At 40.3% G+C, this 20,534-nt stretch overlaps 1 protein-coding gene across 1 annotated transcript in view; it reads right to left on the bottom strand.

Moving 5' to 3' along the window:
* otogl (otogelin-like) overlaps nucleotides 1–20,534 on the bottom strand; it is a 165,150-nt gene that overhangs the window by 5,598 nt on the left and 139,018 nt on the right. The window contains exons 49-57 of the mRNA XM_073057619.1: nucleotides 19,996–20,097; nucleotides 17,546–17,650; nucleotides 17,428–17,468; nucleotides 16,053–16,116; nucleotides 12,445–12,623; nucleotides 11,142–11,243; nucleotides 10,211–10,330; nucleotides 2,925–2,970; nucleotides 1,053–1,124 (exon numbers count right to left, since the gene is read on the bottom strand). Coding sequence (XP_072913720.1) covers nucleotides 1,053–1,124; nucleotides 2,925–2,970; nucleotides 10,211–10,330; nucleotides 11,142–11,243; nucleotides 12,445–12,623; nucleotides 16,053–16,116; nucleotides 17,428–17,468; nucleotides 17,546–17,650; nucleotides 19,996–20,097 — 831 coding nt within the window. The remainder of the gene's footprint in view (nucleotides 1–1,052; nucleotides 1,125–2,924; nucleotides 2,971–10,210; nucleotides 10,331–11,141; nucleotides 11,244–12,444; nucleotides 12,624–16,052; nucleotides 16,117–17,427; nucleotides 17,469–17,545; nucleotides 17,651–19,995; nucleotides 20,098–20,534) is intronic.

Below are 20,534 nucleotides of genomic sequence, written 5' to 3'. Positions count from 1 at the left end.
TGGGGGGGATGATTGGACAAGGGAATCATGGAAGGAGAGATCCCTGTGAAATCAGAGAGTGGGGTGGGGGCGGGTCATTAAGATGTGTTTGGTGGTAGGATCCCACTAAAGATGGTGGAACTTGCAGAGAATGATGTGTTCGGTGGGGATGGTAGGTGAGACAAGAGGAAATCTGCTCCTGTTAACATGAACTGTATATACATTTCCATAGATGCTGCCTGACCTGCTGAGTTCCTTCAGCATTTTGTGTGTGTTGCAAAAGGATATATAATAGTTGGAGGAGCCATAAGTGAATTGTAAAAGCTGAAATGTTTTGGGGTGAATAGTTTTGTCTGTTGTCCATAGTATATGCATATGAATCAGTACCAGATGATTTTTTTGTTCACCAAATACTTAAATGATTTGATCTCAGAATTTAAAGACATGTCTTGAAATATTTGCATGGCACTGAACTGTACAGTCGCACGATATGAGTAGAATGAAAGTAAAGGCAATCCGTGAGACAGTTTATTCTGGTAAAATGCATAGAATACAGAAGAGGTGGAGGATATGTGAATTTAATTTCTCTAATTCTGTAATATTGCAGTCTCCAAAAGGGAATTAGATAAATATGCTGTAAGAATGATTTGGAAGACCATGGAGAAAGAGGTGGTGGGCGGAATTAGAGAACTGTCCTTGTAGAGAGCCAGTGTGCGTATAATGGGCTGAATGGTTCTCTTCCATCTCTCCTGTTAGATATTACTTGGTATTCAGACTGCAGTCCCTGTCCAATTGACACAACATCACTTGAAATACTGGAGAATGGGTGAATATAATCCACAAGAGATAATTAGAATGTTTTATTGGGATTGTAAAGACTAGTAGAGGCAATTCGGGATGTATGACTGCATCTGCAAAGTAGCTTCCATGTAGTTCCATACAACATAAAACTTACTCTGTGCTTGTTGTAAACAACACCCAAACCATATAACTCACAGAAAATAAACTTAAAGAACATTTTGCTATTGATAAAATACCAAAATTATAGAGAAAGTACATAATGGGAATAGTACCTGTGTCACAGTTAGTACTACCAGTTGGGACTACTGGACTAATGGTAAAAGGTAATAAACCCAGTCCAGAACCTGGCAGAATTATCAATATCAGTTTAACATCAAATGACAGCAGAAATTACAATTAAATCTTATATATCTGGCATGCATTAACTCAAGCTGGTGTGAATAAAAAGGTGTCACTGCCAAAAAGGAACGCATATGAACAGAAGCTGGTGATGAAGTTGAAAGGCCATTCAACTGCACATGCTTTTAGTCTGTGATGGCATGTTTATAAATCAAAATAACACCAAAGAATCACGTGTAAGCGGGTGATTTGTGGATTTAGGTGCATTCCCTGCAGCCACATCAGTTTAAACAATATGCAAAATTCTGAAGTATAACAGTTTTCATACTCTCATGAACTAGATCCTTTGGAAAGCTCTCCATTGGAATATAAGCGTGTATATTTTATGAAGCATACTGAAGATTCAAAATAAATTGGCCCGTACACTGTAACCTATTGATAGCATCTCTTTGTCCTATATTTCCCAACAGCCTACAACAAATATTTAACTCTCATAGAATTATGATTTTCTTTGAGTAACGTAGCAGTAACTAATACTACCACTAGCAATTGTTTAATGTAATGTGGCACAATAATATCAGGATCAACAAAATACTCAAGCAGGCCACCTAAATTTTAGTATTTCATGACTACCCTCAAGTTCACTCTCAGTACCAAATGCAAAGGAACTTGTGTATCAGTCCCACTTAAACTTGTCAAAACTCTCATGTAACAATAATCCTCAGAAAAACTAGGTGTCGATTCAAATTCCACCTCTTCCATCCCAGAGTTCTAGGATACTGATCCCAAAGTAATTTGACAGATTATCAAACATGTTTACAGCATAACTGTCAACTTGTAATCATTCCAGCTATTAGAATTCTGGAAAATATTTATTTTCAGAACTAGTAAATGGGCTAATATTACTAGTTTGCAAGCCCTTCCTTTTATCATTGGATCTTTTAGCATTGGACTTCACAATTAAAATGGAACAACAGAGAGGTTAGTATATCACCACATGGAAATGAAAGTGGTGCTACCCACTAAATTAAAAGATATTGTCATTAAGAAAAGTTGAAAGAAAAGATCAACTAAAAAAATGAAAGCTGACAGAAAATACGGTAGCAAAATTAAAGACAGACATGTGTAAAACAAGGAACCAAATATTAGGAGGAGAAAGTCAAGAATTTCATCGTTCTATTTCCCATCTATCAAAGCTCTGTACTACATTTATTGTCCAGAACATAATCAAGATTTTTTAAGCCTATAGATAAAACACAAGAACTTGAAACTTTAACATTATCTTTCAGAATTATGCCAAGAGTTTGGGGAGAAATTTATCTTTGGCCACTGGCAATAACCAAAGACTTGACTGATACATTCTCATTGAAAGCGATGGTTAAAACACAACAGAACTGGCTACAAGTATCCTCGCAAGCATTTGGTGCCTGGCATCCAGAGATGAATTTCTCCTCCTCTTTTTCAAATGGAATTGATTCATAATTGCTCCTTTCCTTATCAATAATATATAACATTCCCAAACTGCCCTTTGAAAGAGGATTAGAATAAGCAATCCCACTTTTCTTTATATAACAGTTATACTCCAGAATAAATTTGAGATTCACCACATCAGCAGCCTGCATTTATGAAACAGCAGCCCCAATAAGCAGTGCAACAAATAATTCATAACTGTTGCTTATCATTTCACAGGCTGATTTTAATTTCTACAAGCTTCTGTCACTCCATTTTCCCAGCAATTCAGGATTGAACCACAGCTCTCCAAAATCAAAGCCCAACAAGCATAATATGCAGCCTTGTTCACTTACAAGTCCAGCAGCAACCATCCATGTAAAGCTTTGCAATTCCCCCTTTCTGTATAAAAGGAAAAACAAACAGTACATATAATAAGAAACAGAGGACATTGTACTAATTTTCATTACAGAACAAGAGAACTCTTGACTAAACTTTTCATGTAAGTTTCTTTGACATGTGTTCTGTTCCCAAACCCTGTTTTCTGTGGGCATAATAATTTCTGGAGCTGAATGCTGAAACACATACCACTAGGCTTAAGGGCAGTTTTTCTCCTGCTGTAATAAGACTATTAAATAGTTTCCCAGTGAAATAAGTTGGACTCTTGACCTCACAATTTATGTTCAAGGGCAAAGTAAATTTATCATCAAACTGCATCGCGTACTGCGCAGAAGTCTTAGCCTTAGGCACTAATATAGCCAAGGTGCCTGAACCTCTGGCACAATTCTGTAGTAATTTTGTGTATTGCACTGTACTGCTGCTGCAAATAAAACTAATTTTCTGACCAATGTGAGTGATGATAAACCTGATTCTGTTACAGGTCTCTGTTGTGGACTGAGAGTGTACTCACTGGAATTCAGAAGAATGAGGAGGGAATCTCATTGAAAACTATGGAATGGTGAAAGGCCTCGATAGAGTGGATGTGGGGAGGATGTTTCCTGTGGTGAGGGAGTATAAGGCCAGAGGACATAGCCTCAGAATAGAGGGGTGTCCTTTTAGAATTGAGATGAAGAGGAATTTCTTCAGCCAGAGAGAGGTGAATCAGTGGAATTTGTTGTAGTAGGCCACTGTGGAGGCCATGCCACTGGGTATATTTAAGGCAGAGGTTGATAAATTCTTGATTAGCCAGGGCATGAAAGTATATGGGGAGAAGGCAAGAGATTGAGGCTGAGATGGAAAATGCATCAGCCTTAATGAAATGGTGGAGCAGACTCAATGGGCCAAATGGCCTAATTCTGCTCCTATATCTTATGGTCTTAAGAGTGGGAAGGGGGCAGCATGTCCCACATTCCGCCTGCAGCAAACCGCCCTCACCATTCCCACCATCCTTTGCCCACGCCAGATTTACAAACTCACTCTCTGCCCCACGTTGACAAATACAGTACCGTGCAAAGGTCTTAGGCACCCTAGCTATACATATGTGCTCAAGACTGTTGCAGAGTACTGTGTATGACCCTATATGCTAACCTGAGATTCATTTTCTTGCAGGCATTCACAGTAGAATGAAATACAATGGAATCAGTGAAAACTACATCCAAAAAGTGACCAACAATCAATGTGTAAAAGACAAACTGCAAATGCAATATATAACAATAAATAAATAATATTGAGAACATGAGTTGCAGAGTCCCCAAAAGTGAGTCTATAGATTGTGGGATCTGCTCAGTGATGAGGCAAGTGAAGTTATCCACGCTGGTTCAGGCGCCTAACGGTTGAAGGGTAATAACTGTTTGTGAGCCTGGTGGTGCGGGATCTACCTTGTTATAATTAAACAATCTGCCTTGTTCCGATTGCAGGTAAATGAGAAGCACATCAGACTGTAGCTGTTATACTTTATTCTGCAATGTTATTGTTTTGCCTTGTTCTATCTCAAGGCGTTCTGTGATGATCTGATCTATATCAACAGTATACAAGACAAGCAGTTCACCATATCTCAGTGCATGCAACAGTAATAAACCAATCCCACTGAACTAATTCCAATTAGAGCATTTAGAGGCTCCTCACAAATAAAAACAACTTTAATTGACAAAAGAGAGACTGCAGATGCTGAGACATCAGGAACAGCACACAAAATGCTGGAGGAACCCAGCAGGTCTGGCAGCAACAATGGTAGGAAATGAACAGTTGATGTTTTGGGCTGAGACCCTTCATCTGCCAAGTTTCTCCAGCATCTTGTGTGTGTTACCTTAATTGACAAGGCTTTATTAAAGTATTAGTTTATTTACATTCTTGAAATGGGACTAACTGGCTTTTCCAGACATAGTAAATAATAATCAGGAGAGATGTGAAATGAGATGCTGAGTCAGCCAATCATATTACACTGTTGCTTTGAGTGTAAATATCCCCCTCCATGGGCTGTGGTGGAGGGAAGAATGTGCTAATTAAAGATAGACACAGGGGATGCTCTAATCAACAATAAAGACATGGCAAAATTGTCAAATAATGAAATCATTTTGAAGAATTAATATCAGCCTGAAGCGTTAACTTGTTTTCTCTCTCCACAAAATAGATTTGGACAACTGAGTCTGGTCCAAGTCTACTTGCTGCTTGATTACATTTAGATTAATGTGTTGTGACTACCTTAATAGATTATGTCACATTGCTTTGCACTCAGTGGCCACTTTATTAGGTACCTCCTGGAGAAGTTGTTCCGCACAACGCTGTGTTCCTGTCAGTTTGAACCCATCTAGCCATTCTCCTTTGACCTCTCTCATTAACAAGGCACTTTAACTTACAGAACTTGCACTCATTGGATGATTTTGGTTTTTTGCACCATTCCCTGCAAACTCTAGAAACTGTTGTGCATGAAAATTCCAGAAGATCGGCAGCTTCTGAGATACTCAAACCACCCCATCTGGCACCAACAATCATTCCACAGTCAAAATAATTTGGATCACATTTCTTCCCCGTTCTGATGTTTGGTCTGAACAACAACTGAACCTTTTGACCGCATCTGCATGAGTTGTTGTCGCATGATTGGCTGGTTAAATATTTGCATGAATGAGCAGGTGTATAGGTGAACATAAAGTGGCCACTGTGTGTGTCTTGTAATACCATTTGTACCATTCTGGCTGTTCAGTTACAGACTAACTGACACATATATGGTTTGTGTTTACTATAAGTTCTGTGTCTAAGCTAGTGATAGTCATTGTAGAGGAAAGTGAAAATACCATTACAGCAAGGTAAACATAAATATTGTTTATTGAGATACAGCGCAGAATAGGCCATTGAGCCATGCTGTACTGCAATCCCCAGATTTAACCCTAACCTAAATCATAGAACAATTTGCAATGACCCATTAACCTACCAACTGGTATGACTTTGGACCATGGGAGGACGCCCACATGGTCACAGGGAAAACGTACAAACTCCTTACGTGCAACAGTGGTAATTGAGCCCAGGTCACCCTTACTGTAGTGTTGTGCTAACCACTACACTACTGGGCCATCCCAATTATGTCCACATGAGCAAATTATTGGACCCCTGCTTCAGCAGGGAGCTGGACCCATTGTAATTTGCCTATCGCCACAATAGGTCAGTAGCTGATGCAATCTCAATGGCCCTTCACACGGCTTCAGCCCACCTGGACAACACAAACACCTACGTCAGGGTGCTATTCATCGACTACAGCTCAGCATTGAATCTCACAATCCTGATTCAGAAGCTGCACCTCTGTACCTCCCTCTGCAATTGGATCCTAGACTTCTGAACCAGAAGACGGAAATCTGTGTGGATTGGTGATAACATCTCCTCCTTACTGATGATCATCACTGGTGCACCTCAGGGGTGTGTGCTTAGCCCACTGCTCTACTCTCTATAGACCCATGACTGTGTGGCTAGGCATAGCTCAAATACCATCTATAAATTTGCCGATGACACAGCTATTGCTGGTAGAATCTCAGGTGGTGACGAGAGGGTGTACAGGAGCGAGATATGCCAACTAGTGGAGTGGTGTCGCAGCAACAACCTGGCACTTAATGTCAGTAAGATGAAAAAGCTGCTTGTGGACTTCAGGAAGGGTAAAACGAAGGAACACATACCAATCCTCATAGAGGGATCAGAAGTGGAGAGAGTGAGCAGTTTCAAGTTCCTGCGTGTCAAGATCTCTGAGGATCTAACCTGGTCGCAACATATCGATGTAGTTATAAAGAAGGCAAGACAGCGGCTACACCTCATTAGGAGTTTGAAGAGATTTGGTTTGTCAACAAATACATTCAAAAACTTCTATAGATGTATCTTGGAGAGCATTCTGACAGGCTGTATCACTGTCTGGTATGGGGGGGGGGGGGGGGGGAATGCTACTGCACGGGACCGAAAGAAGCTGCAGAAGGTTGTAAATTTAGTCGGCTCCATCTTAGGTACTAGCCTACAAAGTACCCAGGACATCTTCAAGGGGCGATGTCTCAGAAAGGCAACATCCATTATTAAGGTCCTCCAGCACCCAGGGCACTATTCTCACTATTACCATCAGGTAGGAGGTACAGAAGCCTGAAGGCACACACTCAGCGATTCAGGAACAGCTTCTTCCCCTCTGCCATCAGATTCCTAAATGAATATTGAACCCCTGGACACTACCTCACTTTTTTAATATATATTATTTCTGTTTTTTGCACAATTTTTAATCTATTCAATACACATATACTGTAATTGATTTACTTATTTATTAGTATTATTACTTTATTTTGTTTTTTTCTTCTTCTATATTATGTATTGCATTGAACTGCTGCTAAATTAACAAATTTCACATCACATGCCGGTGATAATAAACCTGATTCTCATTTAAGAAGAATATGAAAAATCAATCAAGCTATTGTAAATCTGTCAGTCTAACTTCATTTAAAGTGAATGCTATTTGATCATTTGATCTAGATTCTGCCATCTAGAGGCAGAGTGACTGATCACTCAACAAATTCAAACAGATCAAAAATGTGAAATGTTAGTGCAAAAACAGGAAAAAAGAACTGTATACCATGGGACGGGCCATTTGACCCACGATGTTATGCTGATCTTGATGCCAATTTATACTAATTATCCTCCTCCTGTGTATTATCCATATCCCTTCTTTAACATGTTAGCATGGCCCACTCTGCCTTCCCTATCCTCTAAATTCTTTTCCTTGCTAAATACCAACAGAAAGTACTCACTTTATACCGCGGCCACTTTCTGTGACTCAAACTCCAAATTCTCTCCTTTATCCTTGAGTGGACTTGCCCACTCCTCAGTTATTGCCTTTTTCATAGCACATGTACAAAATGACTTTTCTAAATAATTTAATTTGTTGATGTGATTTAAATGAAAGTTTCAACTTAGACATCCAGAGGCGATTGATGTTTCCACACAAGAAATGAGTAGGAAAGGTTAAACAGTGTGGAGTTGAAGACAACCTTGTTAAGCAAAATGGTTGAGTGTGAACGGTCAGTCAGGAACAATAGTATGTATTCTGATCCACAGGCAGGTCTACAGAGGTCTTAGTTTCTAAATAATTACTCAGCTAAATGAAAAATAAAATGGATGTCCACATTTTCAGGCAGTAAATTTAGAAGCATAGCAATGCTAAAGAAGGGTGCAACTTATAAAACACATGGGCAGATAAAATGAATGGAGATAATGTTGATGGATGTAGTGATATGCGAGTAGATTTAAGAATATCATTTTGAAGGAAGTCAAATCATGATATTTTTGAAATGCCTAATAACTAGGAACAGTGAATGGCCAAACCTAATTGATGTCTATTGATATAAATCAGTAAGAGCTCATGAATAAGTTTAAAAACAATCAATAAGACTATCAATTATTGGAGTTTGGGATACAAGGGAAACTCATGAGCCCCAGGTAATGTTTTGTTTTTGGTAAGACTCACCAGCAGGGCTGTGTTTCATCTTGAAAACACTTCTTCAAACAGTTACAACAATGGTTTTTTGTAGTTTCCAACCTAATGGCATCTCTAGCTTCCAGTAACCACTCCTCTCTGTTTTTGTTGTATCACCCAACCCCTCATCACCTACTTTGTTTTCCCTCATTCTGATGGCCCTCTTACTCCCTTTCTTCCTGACCCCTGCCCTCATGACTTGACCATCACTTCCCTCTGGTTTCCCACCTCCTTTCCTTAATTCCATGGTCTTCTATCCTCTCCTATCAAATTCCTTCTTCTTCAGTGCTTTGCCTGCTCCACCTTTCACCTCTTAGCTTCTCACATCATTCACTTCCAACCCCTCTCTCACTCCCACCTACCCCGCCCATTTCCTGCCAGCATGTGCTTCTGCCTCTTCCCATTTCTGGCCCCCTCTTTTCCAGTCCCGATAAAGGATCTCAGCTCAAAACGTTGACTGTTCATTTCCCTCCATTGATGTCGCCTGACCTGCCGAGTTCCTCCAGCATTTTGTGTGTGTTGCACAAAATGGATGAACCCTTTCAGTCCAACTTGTGTCAGTAGGCAAGAAAGTAGAGCCCAAAAGCTAACTTTATAACCAATTTTCAAATATTGCTTTTATGTTTACTAAACAAAGAAAGCAACTTGGTTTAAACTATTCACACATTCCTGATCAACTGGAGTATGAGTCTTCTAACATTGTCAAATAGGGTAAGCAATTGAATGCCATCTTCAACTCTCCAAATTCGGAGCCTGGAGATAAGAGGAATGATCCTTTATCAGTTTTAGACTATTGGAGACATGACTTTTGTAACACTAGTGGCTACTAAACACCCTAGGTTCTAATGTTTCAAGAACTGAGAATTCTCTTCAAGATTTCCTCAGCTTGAGAGCAGGGGCTTTTATGTGGGGGTTAGTTTACTTGTTGGTTGAAAGCAGCTTCCAGTGTGTTGGTTATCAATTGGCCTGTTTGAAGGGTGTAGCAGCTCTTTCCCATTGGTTGCCTTGTGTGCCCCAGCACTGGTGTCTGGTTTTAGACACCTCAGAAGAATAAGAATAGCACGTGCAGGAGGCTCGGCCTCAATCTCCGTTTGTTCTCAGGGCGTGCTTCACACTGAGGTCGTGACCAGTGCATTGGGAAAGGATGCTCCGGACTACAGGGAGCCAATGTGCACTCTTAGCACGTATCTGTTCATTGAATATTTAGTTGTGTAGTTTGTATAACTTGGAGGGACTTAGATATTTCATCAGATCTTTAACTGATTGTAAATAAATGATTAATATGCTTATTCATAACCAGTGTTGTCTGTCTTACTCACCAAATCCATGAACCTGCTTTTACGTTACAGAGACACAGGAAAAGTATCATGAAATACAACCCATTGTTGTTGACAAGACCTGACATCAACAGGTGAAAAGCAATAAAAATTCATGTATAACAGACAGCTAGGATTCATAGGGGATGTTTGAATATGTGTCCATATGTGAATGCATACATACAGGGTTGGTATCTGGGGCAGGCTTTGTTTGTTGGAAGTCTAAAATTTTATTGGAAGTCTGGATTTTTTTTGCCTCATGATTTTCTCTATATTTGGAGCTTTTTCTCTTTTGGGCAATGATACAAGGTTCACCTTCCAAAAGCTGGCCAAGTCTCTGAAGATGGTCTAACTCTGCAGAAGGGACATGGTATTATTATGATGACAACGTACTGACCTGTATGCATTCAGTCTCATTAAATGGTGGGCAGACAATTCCAGAGCCAATCATCATGACTCCAAAGGTTGTCTCCAGACATTCATATCTGATACAGTCAGCAATCCAGGAGGTTCCTGCCTAGAGTGGAAATAAAATCATATAAATGAATTTAAACATTTTTTAAAGTCAACATACAATTTCCCTAATACAATTTATTTTATAATTTATTAAGGACTGCAGTCCACTGAATATTTAAGAAATAAATGTCTAAACCAATAGAGAACAAAATATATCCAAACAATGTTCTCTTTGGGAATCTACCGAGGAAATAACATCGATGTAGGATGTTATAAAATTTTGAGTATTTTAAAAGCTTTAGAGCATTTTACAAATATTGATCTGTATATTCTTAAACTAAATTCTAAAAGTAATTAATCCGGAGCAGAATCTCGCCCCAATTCTTGTGACATTACTGGATATCACTTACTTTGCAATCCAAGCCTTAGAAATTTGTGTTGTGCCTTTGCGTTCAAAAACAGAAAATATTAGGAGCACCCAATGGGTCAGTCTTTCTATCTTCTGTAATGACAACCAGGGCCCTTTCTGATTAATCCACATCTTCAAACCCCACAGGTTAAGTATCGCAGATGGCTGCTTGTAAATGTGTGTAGTGAGCAACATGTGATGTTTTAGAGTGTGGAAGACATTAGTACTAGCTTAGCCCTTTTTCAGTCTCTTGGAAATCATTCTGTTTAAGAAAGTCTCCTAGTGCAAACTCAGGCCCTAAAAACAGATTCACATTTTTCCAATTTCAAATTCACAATTTCATAGATTTACTAATGCTCACACATATGTCTGAACATATCAATTCTAGGGCAAAATGATTTACGTGTTATTGGTACTACAGGAAAATGCAAATTGGTTAATATAGTACACTGAATGAACTTACATTATGTAAAACTATGATCCCATCTTCCTCAAAAGGACATGACATATTCTTACACGTTCCACAGCAAATATGGGGATCAGTTGAAGGAACATAGACTTGATGCTGTTGATTAATACAATCATTACCTTTATCTCAAGAAAAACGCAGGGTTGGTTTATTGAGAAGTTACCAAAAAATTGTTATCACCTCTGTACCAAAGTTTTCATAAGTAACAATGACTTAGTAGACCTTTACACATCTGCTCAACAAAACTTATCACAGGTAATTTTACATAAAATAATTGAATAAAAATGTAATTTAATGTGCACACAGCAATAAAGTTTTCAAAGTGGTGCTTTCTGTAATAGATTTTTAATAGATTGCTGAGGAAAATTTGTTATGAATCACCATTTTACTTTTATTCAGAACTGAATATCAGCAAATGTTACCACAATTGACTATGATGTTATAACAACAGTTGTACACAAGCAAATTTGTAAAGGCAAATTATTAACCTCATCACGTTAAGCTTATCAACATATGCAGGGACATGACTCAAAATATGTTATCAGTGGGGGGGAACTGCCCAGGATTAAACAGAACATCAAAGCTACAAACATCCTGGTTCTGCACAAGTATGAACGGGGGGAACCAGGCAGAATCAATTTCATGAGAAAAGGGTTTTTTCGTTATGAATGAAAACTATTACTTCTGTCTTCTGAATAGAGGTTAGAATGATGGATACCCACACAGAGGCAGTCAGAGTTCAAGTGCTATGGACAGTAGCTGTGGTGAACTACATATACCTGTCTGGACACGCCCCCCCTGCTGACTGCTCCTGTGGCTCCTCCCACTGACCGTGGCTCCTCCCATGGACCCCGGTATAAAGGAGATTGGAGACACAGCCCCGGCCTCAGTCTCCAGGTTGTAGTGTGGTGGTCAATTGCCTCACGTCTCCGAGAGTTATTGATGGTGCATCAGTAGCAAAGTGATTTGGTGGAGAAATTGAGTGGCTCATTTTTGACAGCCAATTGAAACTCACGGGACTCAGCTTGCAGTTAGAGAGGTGTTCTAAAGGGGTTCCAGAAGATGGTGTCGGATTGGGAAGGGAAGAGATCACTTAAGATTTGTAATAACTTAACCAAGAGAAGGGCACACTGTACATACTTGAACAACAATCCTGTCTGTTATGGTGGACGAAGGTATACAAGAATTCTTCTCAACATAGAAAAATTGAGTTACTAAGGAAAACCTTATGGAAACTTTATTCCAATGGCAATATTTTGAAATTTTCAAGATCAAATCATCATATTTATTAACTCACAGGTTGGCATTTTGCTGAACAGTTAACTATTGATACTTCCATTGAAGGAGCTTCGGTGGCTGAAACTGTACTCTGGAAACAACTTGCTATGTAACACTGGTCACCTTCAAGATGCTGAAATAGCGACTGGCCAGGATTCAGTGCAGTGACACCTTGGAAGAGGCAGACATTAGCTTTTCCTGAAACAATTAAATGCATAATCTAATTAATAATTATAGAAGAGGGTCTCTGCCTGAAACATTGACTGTTTATTCAGTTTCATAGACACTGCCTGGCCTGCTGAGTTCCTCCAGCAGTTTGTGTATGCTCTCTGGATTTACACAATCTGCAGAATCTCTTGTGTTAATAATTACAGATACATTATTATTAGAATTATTCAGTGAATATAGTCTGAGTTGTTGGTATCTTTTCCAAAATTAAGGATTTTAGCCAAGTACTATTTAATTGGTTTCTTAAAGTTGTCATAGCCAAGGTTGGTAATGGGGACAAGCTCCCACCATCTAATAAATACTCCCAATGGTGTGTGTCTCAAATAGCCTCTGACAACCAAGTCCAGCTTCTCGCCTTCACGTATGGCTTAGCTACTGAACCTGGTGAAATCATTTCTACTGACAGGAGAAGAGGCAAAGGCGGGTTACTAGTGCCTTAAAACCGGTCGCTTTGGACAGATGGAGCTCATCGGCCATGGTTGGCAGCTCTTCTAGGAGAGTGAAAACTCTGATCTGGAACCTCCGCTGCATGGCGGTTGTACCCACTCATAGAGAAGACTTCGGGAGTAAACCCCAAGGAAAATTCCGGAGCTGGAGTCCCCAAAGGAGTCCTACTTTGAGCTCAATGTTGACTGGCAATTCCTGTGACACCATTCGTGTCAAACTGTATTGATCTCTTTTGTTCCTTTGGATTCATCAGCTGTGTGGAGAGGGACAATAGCTTGCTCTCTGTACTATATTACCCTGTGTGGGTCATACTACCCTGGCTTGCAGACCATGTAGATAGTATCCATGGTTGACCCCAACCAATGGAGGACCTCACTATTTAAATTCAGGTCCACTGGTCCTCCAGGTTCAGGGGTTTCACTCAGGGCTAACAAAATTGTTATGGAAACTTCAATGAAGAATCCTTCTACAACTGAATGCTATGCTATTCATGAGTCTCCATCTGGGTCTTACATGACTGACAGTATTGAAAACCCAGCGGAAGCCATTGCTAAGGTGAAGGAAGCCCTAAACCCCATCAGAGATGGAGGACCTTCATTGCTGCCCTAAATGCATCATCATTGATGGGGACGGGAGAGGTTCCAGAGGATCGGTGGGTTGCAGATGTTGTTCCCTTATTCAAGAAAGGGAGTAGAGATAGCCCAGGAAATTATAGACCAGTGAGTCTTACCTCAGTGGTTGGTAAGTTGATGGAAAAGATCCTGAGAGGCAGGATTTATAAACATTTGGAGAGGCATAATATGGTTAGGAATAGGCAGCATGGCTTTGTCAAAGGCAGGTCGTGCCTTATGAACCTGATTGAATTTTTTGAGGATGTGACTAAACATGTTGAAGGCAGAGAAGTATATGTAGTGTATATGGATTTCAAAAAGGCATTTGATAAGGTACCCCATGCAAGACTTATTGAGAAAGTAAGGAAGCATAGGATCCAAGAGACCTTGCTTTGTGGATCTGGAATTGGCTTGCCCACAGAAGGCAAAGAATGGTTATAGATAGGTCATACTCTGCATGGAGGTCAGTGATCAGTGGTGTTTCTCAGGGATCTGTTCTGGGACCCCTACTCTTCGTGAATTTTATAAATGACCTGGATGAGGAAGTGGAGAGATGGTTAGTAAATTTGCTGATGACACAAAGGTTGGGGCTGTTGTGGAAAATGCGGAAGACTGTCAGAGGTTACAGCGGGACATTGATAGAATGCAAAACTGGGCTGAGAAGTGGCAGATGGAGTTCAACCCAGATAAGTGTGAGGTGGTTCATTTTGGTAGGTAAAATATGATGACAGAATATAGTATCAATGGTAAGAGTCTTGGCAGTGTGGAGGATCAGAGGAATCTTGGGGTCCAAGTCCATAGGACACTGAAAGCTGCTGCACAGGTTAACTCTATGGTTAAGAAGGCATATGGTGAATTGGACTTCATCAACCATGGAATTGAGTTTAAGAGCCAAGAGGTAATGTTACAGCTATATAGGAGTACTGTGCTCAGTTCTGGTCACCTTACTACAGGAAGGATGTGAAAACTATAAGAAAGGGTGCAAAGGAAATTTGCAAGGACATTGCCTGGATTGGGGAGCATGCCTTATGAGAATAGGTTGAGTGAACTCGGCCTTTTCTCCTTGGAGCGACAGAGGATGAGAGGTGACCTGATAGAGGTGTTTAAGATGATGAGAGGCATTGATTGTGTGAATGGTCAGAGGCTTTTTCCCAGGGCTGAAATGGCTAGCACATGAGAACACAGTTTTAAGGTGCTTGCAAGAGGTACAGAGAAGATGTCAGGGGTAACTTACTTTTTTTTTAAAAAACGCAGAGCGTGGTGAGTGCGTGGAATGGGCTGCCGGCGGTGGCGGTGGAGGCAGAAACGATAGGGTCTTTTAAAATACTCCTGGATAAGTACATGGAGCTTAGAAAAATAGAGGGCTATGGGTAACCCTAGGTAATTTCTAAAGTAAGTACATGTTCAGCACAGCATTGTAGGCTGAAGGGCCTGTATTGTGCTGTAGTTTTTCTATGTTTCTATGTTTCTAAACGCCTGCGGTAACAGGCAGTAAGTGCATAACTAGCTTTCAGATAGCAGACTGTTGAACTTCTCAGCCCTCAATATTCATTACAGTGTCAGTGGAACTGTATATCTGGAAGTGTAGATCATGAACCATTTAGAGTCACTAGAAGCAGCCTGACTGCTTACATTAACTTTCTGGTGGTAATTGGACACTATTGTCTCTTAAGGACACAGGCTTCCCATTTCATTACAGGGAGTTATTTAAGAGAGTTCTTTTGGAAATTGACAAGCAATGGTCTCTATTGGCACTTGTGCAATGGTATTAAGCAGTGGAACATCCACTGATACTCAAAGAGTATAAAATCCATGGGGCATCCTATTTCTGGACTGTTGTAACAGAGCAGAGTAAGACAATAAATAAAGATGCATGTGAACTGGACAACATTTATTTAGAAAGTCATAGTCATAGAAAAGTACAGCACAGAAACAGGCCCTTTGGCCCATCTAGTCTGTGGTGAACCATTTAAATTGCCTACTCCCACTGACATTTGCTGGGATATCAGTGCCAGCAACCAAGATACATTTCTCCTAAATAGTGTGCAAAATCAACTGGAGATAAAACAGGCAGCATGTTTGGGAAGTTATGACTAAGCTGTGCGGCATACAGCTTCAATTTTGATGAAACAGCAAACATCTAAATTAAGAACAAATTAAAAGCAAAAAGCAGGATTTCAATCAATTTCATAATGAACGTATTACAGTACTGTACAATATGTTGGCCCATTTAAATGGATGGGCAGACTTGCTGTATAATATTTGTGATCCAGCAAGAGCAGACAATGCTTGAAAGTAATCTAACAGCTGCTAAATTTCAAGTAAACCATAGGAAACTTACTGCAGATGAAACGACTACAGCCACAGACATCCTGAAAGCCAGGGTCCTCTGCTAGAACTTCCCCCTGATTTGGCAGCAAGACAGTAAATTACTTGAGAATCACAGGCAAGGAGACAAAGCTACAAAATTAAAGCTAGTCGTTTAAACCTGAGGTTTGTAGAAAGTGCTTCTCTCAGAAGATTAGGAATTTCTAGAATTCTATAGCTCCTGAACAGGGTGGTGGCCATTTCATTTGAGATAAAGGTTTGAATGTTCAAGGAGCTGAAGGTTTTGGGGAACCAGCACAAAAGAGGAGTTAATGCCAGCAGAGATCAGCCATAACCATACTGAATGGAAAGGCAGGCTTGAGGGAACTGCATTGGGAATGGGAATTTGCGAAACATATCACTCAGGGACTTGGGTTATATATATATTTTTTTGCGTGACTATGTTTTTATTTGCTCACCATCTTGAATGTGCTGTGTGTGTTTTGCACCTTGGCCCCAGAGGAATGCGGTATTCATGTATGGTTGAAGGATAATTAAACTTGATTTGATTTGAATTTGAACTATCGGTGTCCCTTCTGGGGCAGAAGTGGCCGATATGACAGAAACAGGTTGCATCTGAACATGAGGGGTACTGGCAGGGGGGGTTTGGATCAAAAGTAAAGTAGAAGCAAATAGAGAATTAAGGTTGAAGGATTCGAGAGGAATTATGTGGGTCTTTTATTGGAGGATGCTAATGAGGATAAGCTCCCACTGCTTATTAAATGCCTTCAAGGGCATGCATCTCAAAGAATCTCTGACAACCAAGTCCAGCTCCTGGCCTTCACGTGTGGCTTACCTAGTTAGCCCAGCGGAACTGTTTCTACTGACAGGAGGAGGGGCAGGGGCAGGTTACTGGCGCTGTAAAACTAGTTGCTTTGGGCAAATGGAGCTCATCAGCCGTGTTTGGCAGCTCATCTAGAAGGAAAATTCTGATCTCAAACCTCCGTTGCCTTGGGGCCATACCCACTCACGGGGAAGGCTTCGGGAGTGAATCCTGAGCTGGACTCCTTAAGGCTGTGCTACGTTGAGTTTAGCGCTGAGCAGTAACTCTTGCGATGCCACCGGTGCCAGACTGTTGTTAGGGTTAGGGTTAGGGTTCTGCTGTTCCTTCGGATTTATCAGCTGCATGGAGAGGGCGAGCTTGCTGCATGGACAACAGCTTGCTCTCCATATGGTACTGCCCTGGCTTGCGAATCCCATGGACAACCCTGACCAACAGAGGGCCTCAAACATCCTTTTAAATCTAAATCTAGTCCTATCAAAGAGATACTTTGGAGTCAATCTTTTATGTTCTTAATAGGCTCGTTCCGATGACAGACTAGATTGCAATATGCCAATTCACAACGTACCACTTTACACGTCTTACTGGTAGTGTTTTCACAGGTGCAGTCTGTAAAACAAGAGAGTAATTAACAGCAAGTTTTGACCTAAAATAATTAGGTTATAAATAATTCATTTCATCGTTACCACACTCCCAGCCAGGACAGCAGACTCCTGAAATGCTTCTCTTCACTAGTTTCATTCCGGCTGCACAGGCCTTGTCAGGAGGGGGGCACAGATTTTCATCACAGACTGCAGTTAAGAAGGAAATAAGAAATAATGAAATTTATTAAAATATTTGAATTGGAAAGGGAAGGCATTACAGACTATTCAGTTCAAATGGTATGTATTAGTTTCCCTTTAAACTACAGGATAAAATGAAATTTTTAAAAAACATGATGTTATAATATTTACCCGCATGCCATTAAAACACTTATTTAGTAAGTTCCAAGTTGATTTACTATCAATACAACCGCTTGCCACAAACAAAGAACTGAATCCACGAAAAGCCACACACAAAGATCGCCACACATCCAAATGTGCAAAAAAGAACAAGCCACTCAAACAGTAAAAAAAATAAACAAATAACACAGAACAGGAACTGCAGAGTTTCGGAACGTGTGGAGTCCACCGCTGAGGAGCCAGTTCAGTGCTGAGGTGAGTGAATCCAATCCAGGAGCCCAGTGGCTGCAGAGGAATTACTGCTCCTGAACCTGGTGACCCGAGACTCCTGCACTACCCGTCTGATAGTGGCAGCACGGAGAGGGAGAGAGAGACCAGTCAACTGCAGGCACCTGCTCATCTTCCACTCTCAAACTTGGCAATCTAAAATTTGCTCAGTGCTTTAACTTGCACAGAGCAATGGAGCCGAGCACGGGTTCGTCTTCCGCAGCCAGGCCTCGACACAGTGACCACCCTCAGCAACAGCTGCCCCGCTATACCTGCACTCTTGAGAGTCTGCTTCACTGAATCCTCCAAGAGATCATAAAATCACCAGTTTGCTCATATGGTTCAAAAGTATATTCTTTAAAGCAGGGGCCCATCCTTTTTTGTGCCTTGGAGCCACACCATTAACGGAGGGGTCTGTGGATGGGTTGGGAACCCCTGCTTTAAAGGGAAATTGCAGCAATACCAGTTCAGAAAACATGTACCTAGTCGAGTATCTAGTCATTTTGTGAGCTGCCCACAAAAAGTCGCTGTAGGTGGCCAGTGCCATCTTTGACAATTGATTATCCTATGGTAGAAGTTTCTAATCAATCTCTAAAGAGCATTGATAATGGCCGTCTTGTAAAGACGCTGCCCAGAAGAAAGTAATGGTAAACCACTTCTGTAGAAAAATTTGCCAAGAACCATCATGGTTATGGAAAGACCATGATCACCAACATCATATGACATTGCCCATATTGAATAAGCCTTAATGATGGCCCTTTATCCAACGAAAAGCTGAGGCAGAAGGTATAAACCCAATAAAGTCTAGTTAGAGAAGCACATGAAGAAGGAGGAAATAAAAGATGCTGATAGCGTTCTGTGAATAATGGTGGAAGGAGATTCATACAGAACACAAACACCTCATGGAGCTGAATGCTGCAGTGAGATTTTATAATCCTTTGTAATCATATGGTGTCCGGCACCATCACACTCACTCAATGTCTCTTCCTTCCTTCTCAACTTAACATACACATTTTTAAAAATCCCACAGCTTCAATAAAACAAATTGCTTCCCCCATGTATTTTGGAACTTCATAATCCAACCTTGTTCCCACAAGTCTTCAGTGCTGCAACATAGAAAAGCAGACACCAGGAGAAGATTTCATTCTGTTAATATTACCCCTTGTTACAAGTGCAAAACCTAATTGCGTACAGGTGTCCCCGTTTTTCGGACGTTCACTTTACGACAGCTCGCTGTTACGAAAGACCTACATTAGTACCTGTTTTCGCCAACCAAAGATGATTTTCGCTTTTACAAAAAAAGACGCTCGCTTTATACGTGTGTTTACCCCGAGAAAGACTACAATGACTGTGAAGCCTTGTGCGGGCAATCGTTTGCGCATGCGTGTACGTGCGTAGGCGTGTACATGCCGATTTTTTTTCTCCAAATTGATTTTGGCTCGCTGTCTTCCCGATAGTGATAAGTGAAACTACACCGTACCTACAACATTTCTACTTTATATAGGGTGTATCCTTATCATATCATTCCTGCTTTTACTATATGTTCGTGTTATTTTAGGTTTTATGTGTTATTTGGTATGATTTGGTAGGTTATTTTTTGGGTCTGGGAACGCTCAAAAATTTTTCCCATATAAATTAATGATAATTGCTTCTTCGATTTACCACATTTTGGATTACAAACGGTTTCATAGGGACGCTCTACCTTCAGATTGCGAGGGAAACCTGCAATACAATTCTGAACAATGATAATGTTGAGAAAGAAAAACAGCAGAAAATGGCTTTAAACCTTTTAATACATTTCAAGCAAGAGTCTTGCCAAAGATGGCAAGCTATTTTTTTCCCTCAGGAAGTTATTAAGATTGAATTACCATCCTGTAATGTCCAAAACAGCAACAGAACATTACATAGCAAGCAGACATTTCACTCACCACAATGGTAGAGTGGACAGCAACGATCCACAGTATTGAGATCTATTGCAAGAATATCTCCTTCGTTGCAGGTAGGAATTGGGTCAATGCATGACTCGCACACTACAAAAGTAGATAGTTTTAAAATTTACATTAAATACCTCATTAAGAGCCTTAAAATAAGGTAAGGTATCTAACAGCCAACTATTATCATACAGGAGACATGTTTTCAAACAACTGTCTGATGGAAGAAACAATCTGTGATATCTTTAGCTATAATATATAACCGTGACATTTCCTCCCAATATGAATGAACATTTTATGTAAAGTTCAAAATAATTCCTAAAGAAAATTGTTAATTGTACTGACCAATTGCAGCTCTTTTTAAAAATTGTGCATTAGACCACCTTTCCAGGTGAACTTTCTTCACATCATGCTTGGTAACAGGGAAATCAATTCCTACAAGAAGTGCCTCTTATGAAAAATTTTGGACCAGAAATATTAACCGGTCCCCTTTCCGCAGACACTGCCTAATGTGCTGAGTTTTTCCAGGACTTTCT

Source organism: Hemitrygon akajei, chromosome 10 (assembly GCF_048418815.1).
Source record: "Hemitrygon akajei chromosome 10, sHemAka1.3, whole genome shotgun sequence".
Lineage (NCBI taxonomy): Eukaryota > Metazoa > Chordata > Chondrichthyes > Myliobatiformes > Dasyatidae > Hemitrygon > Hemitrygon akajei.
Note: the sequence above shows the minus strand (reverse complement) of the source record. Positions and strands in the feature narration are given on the sequence as shown.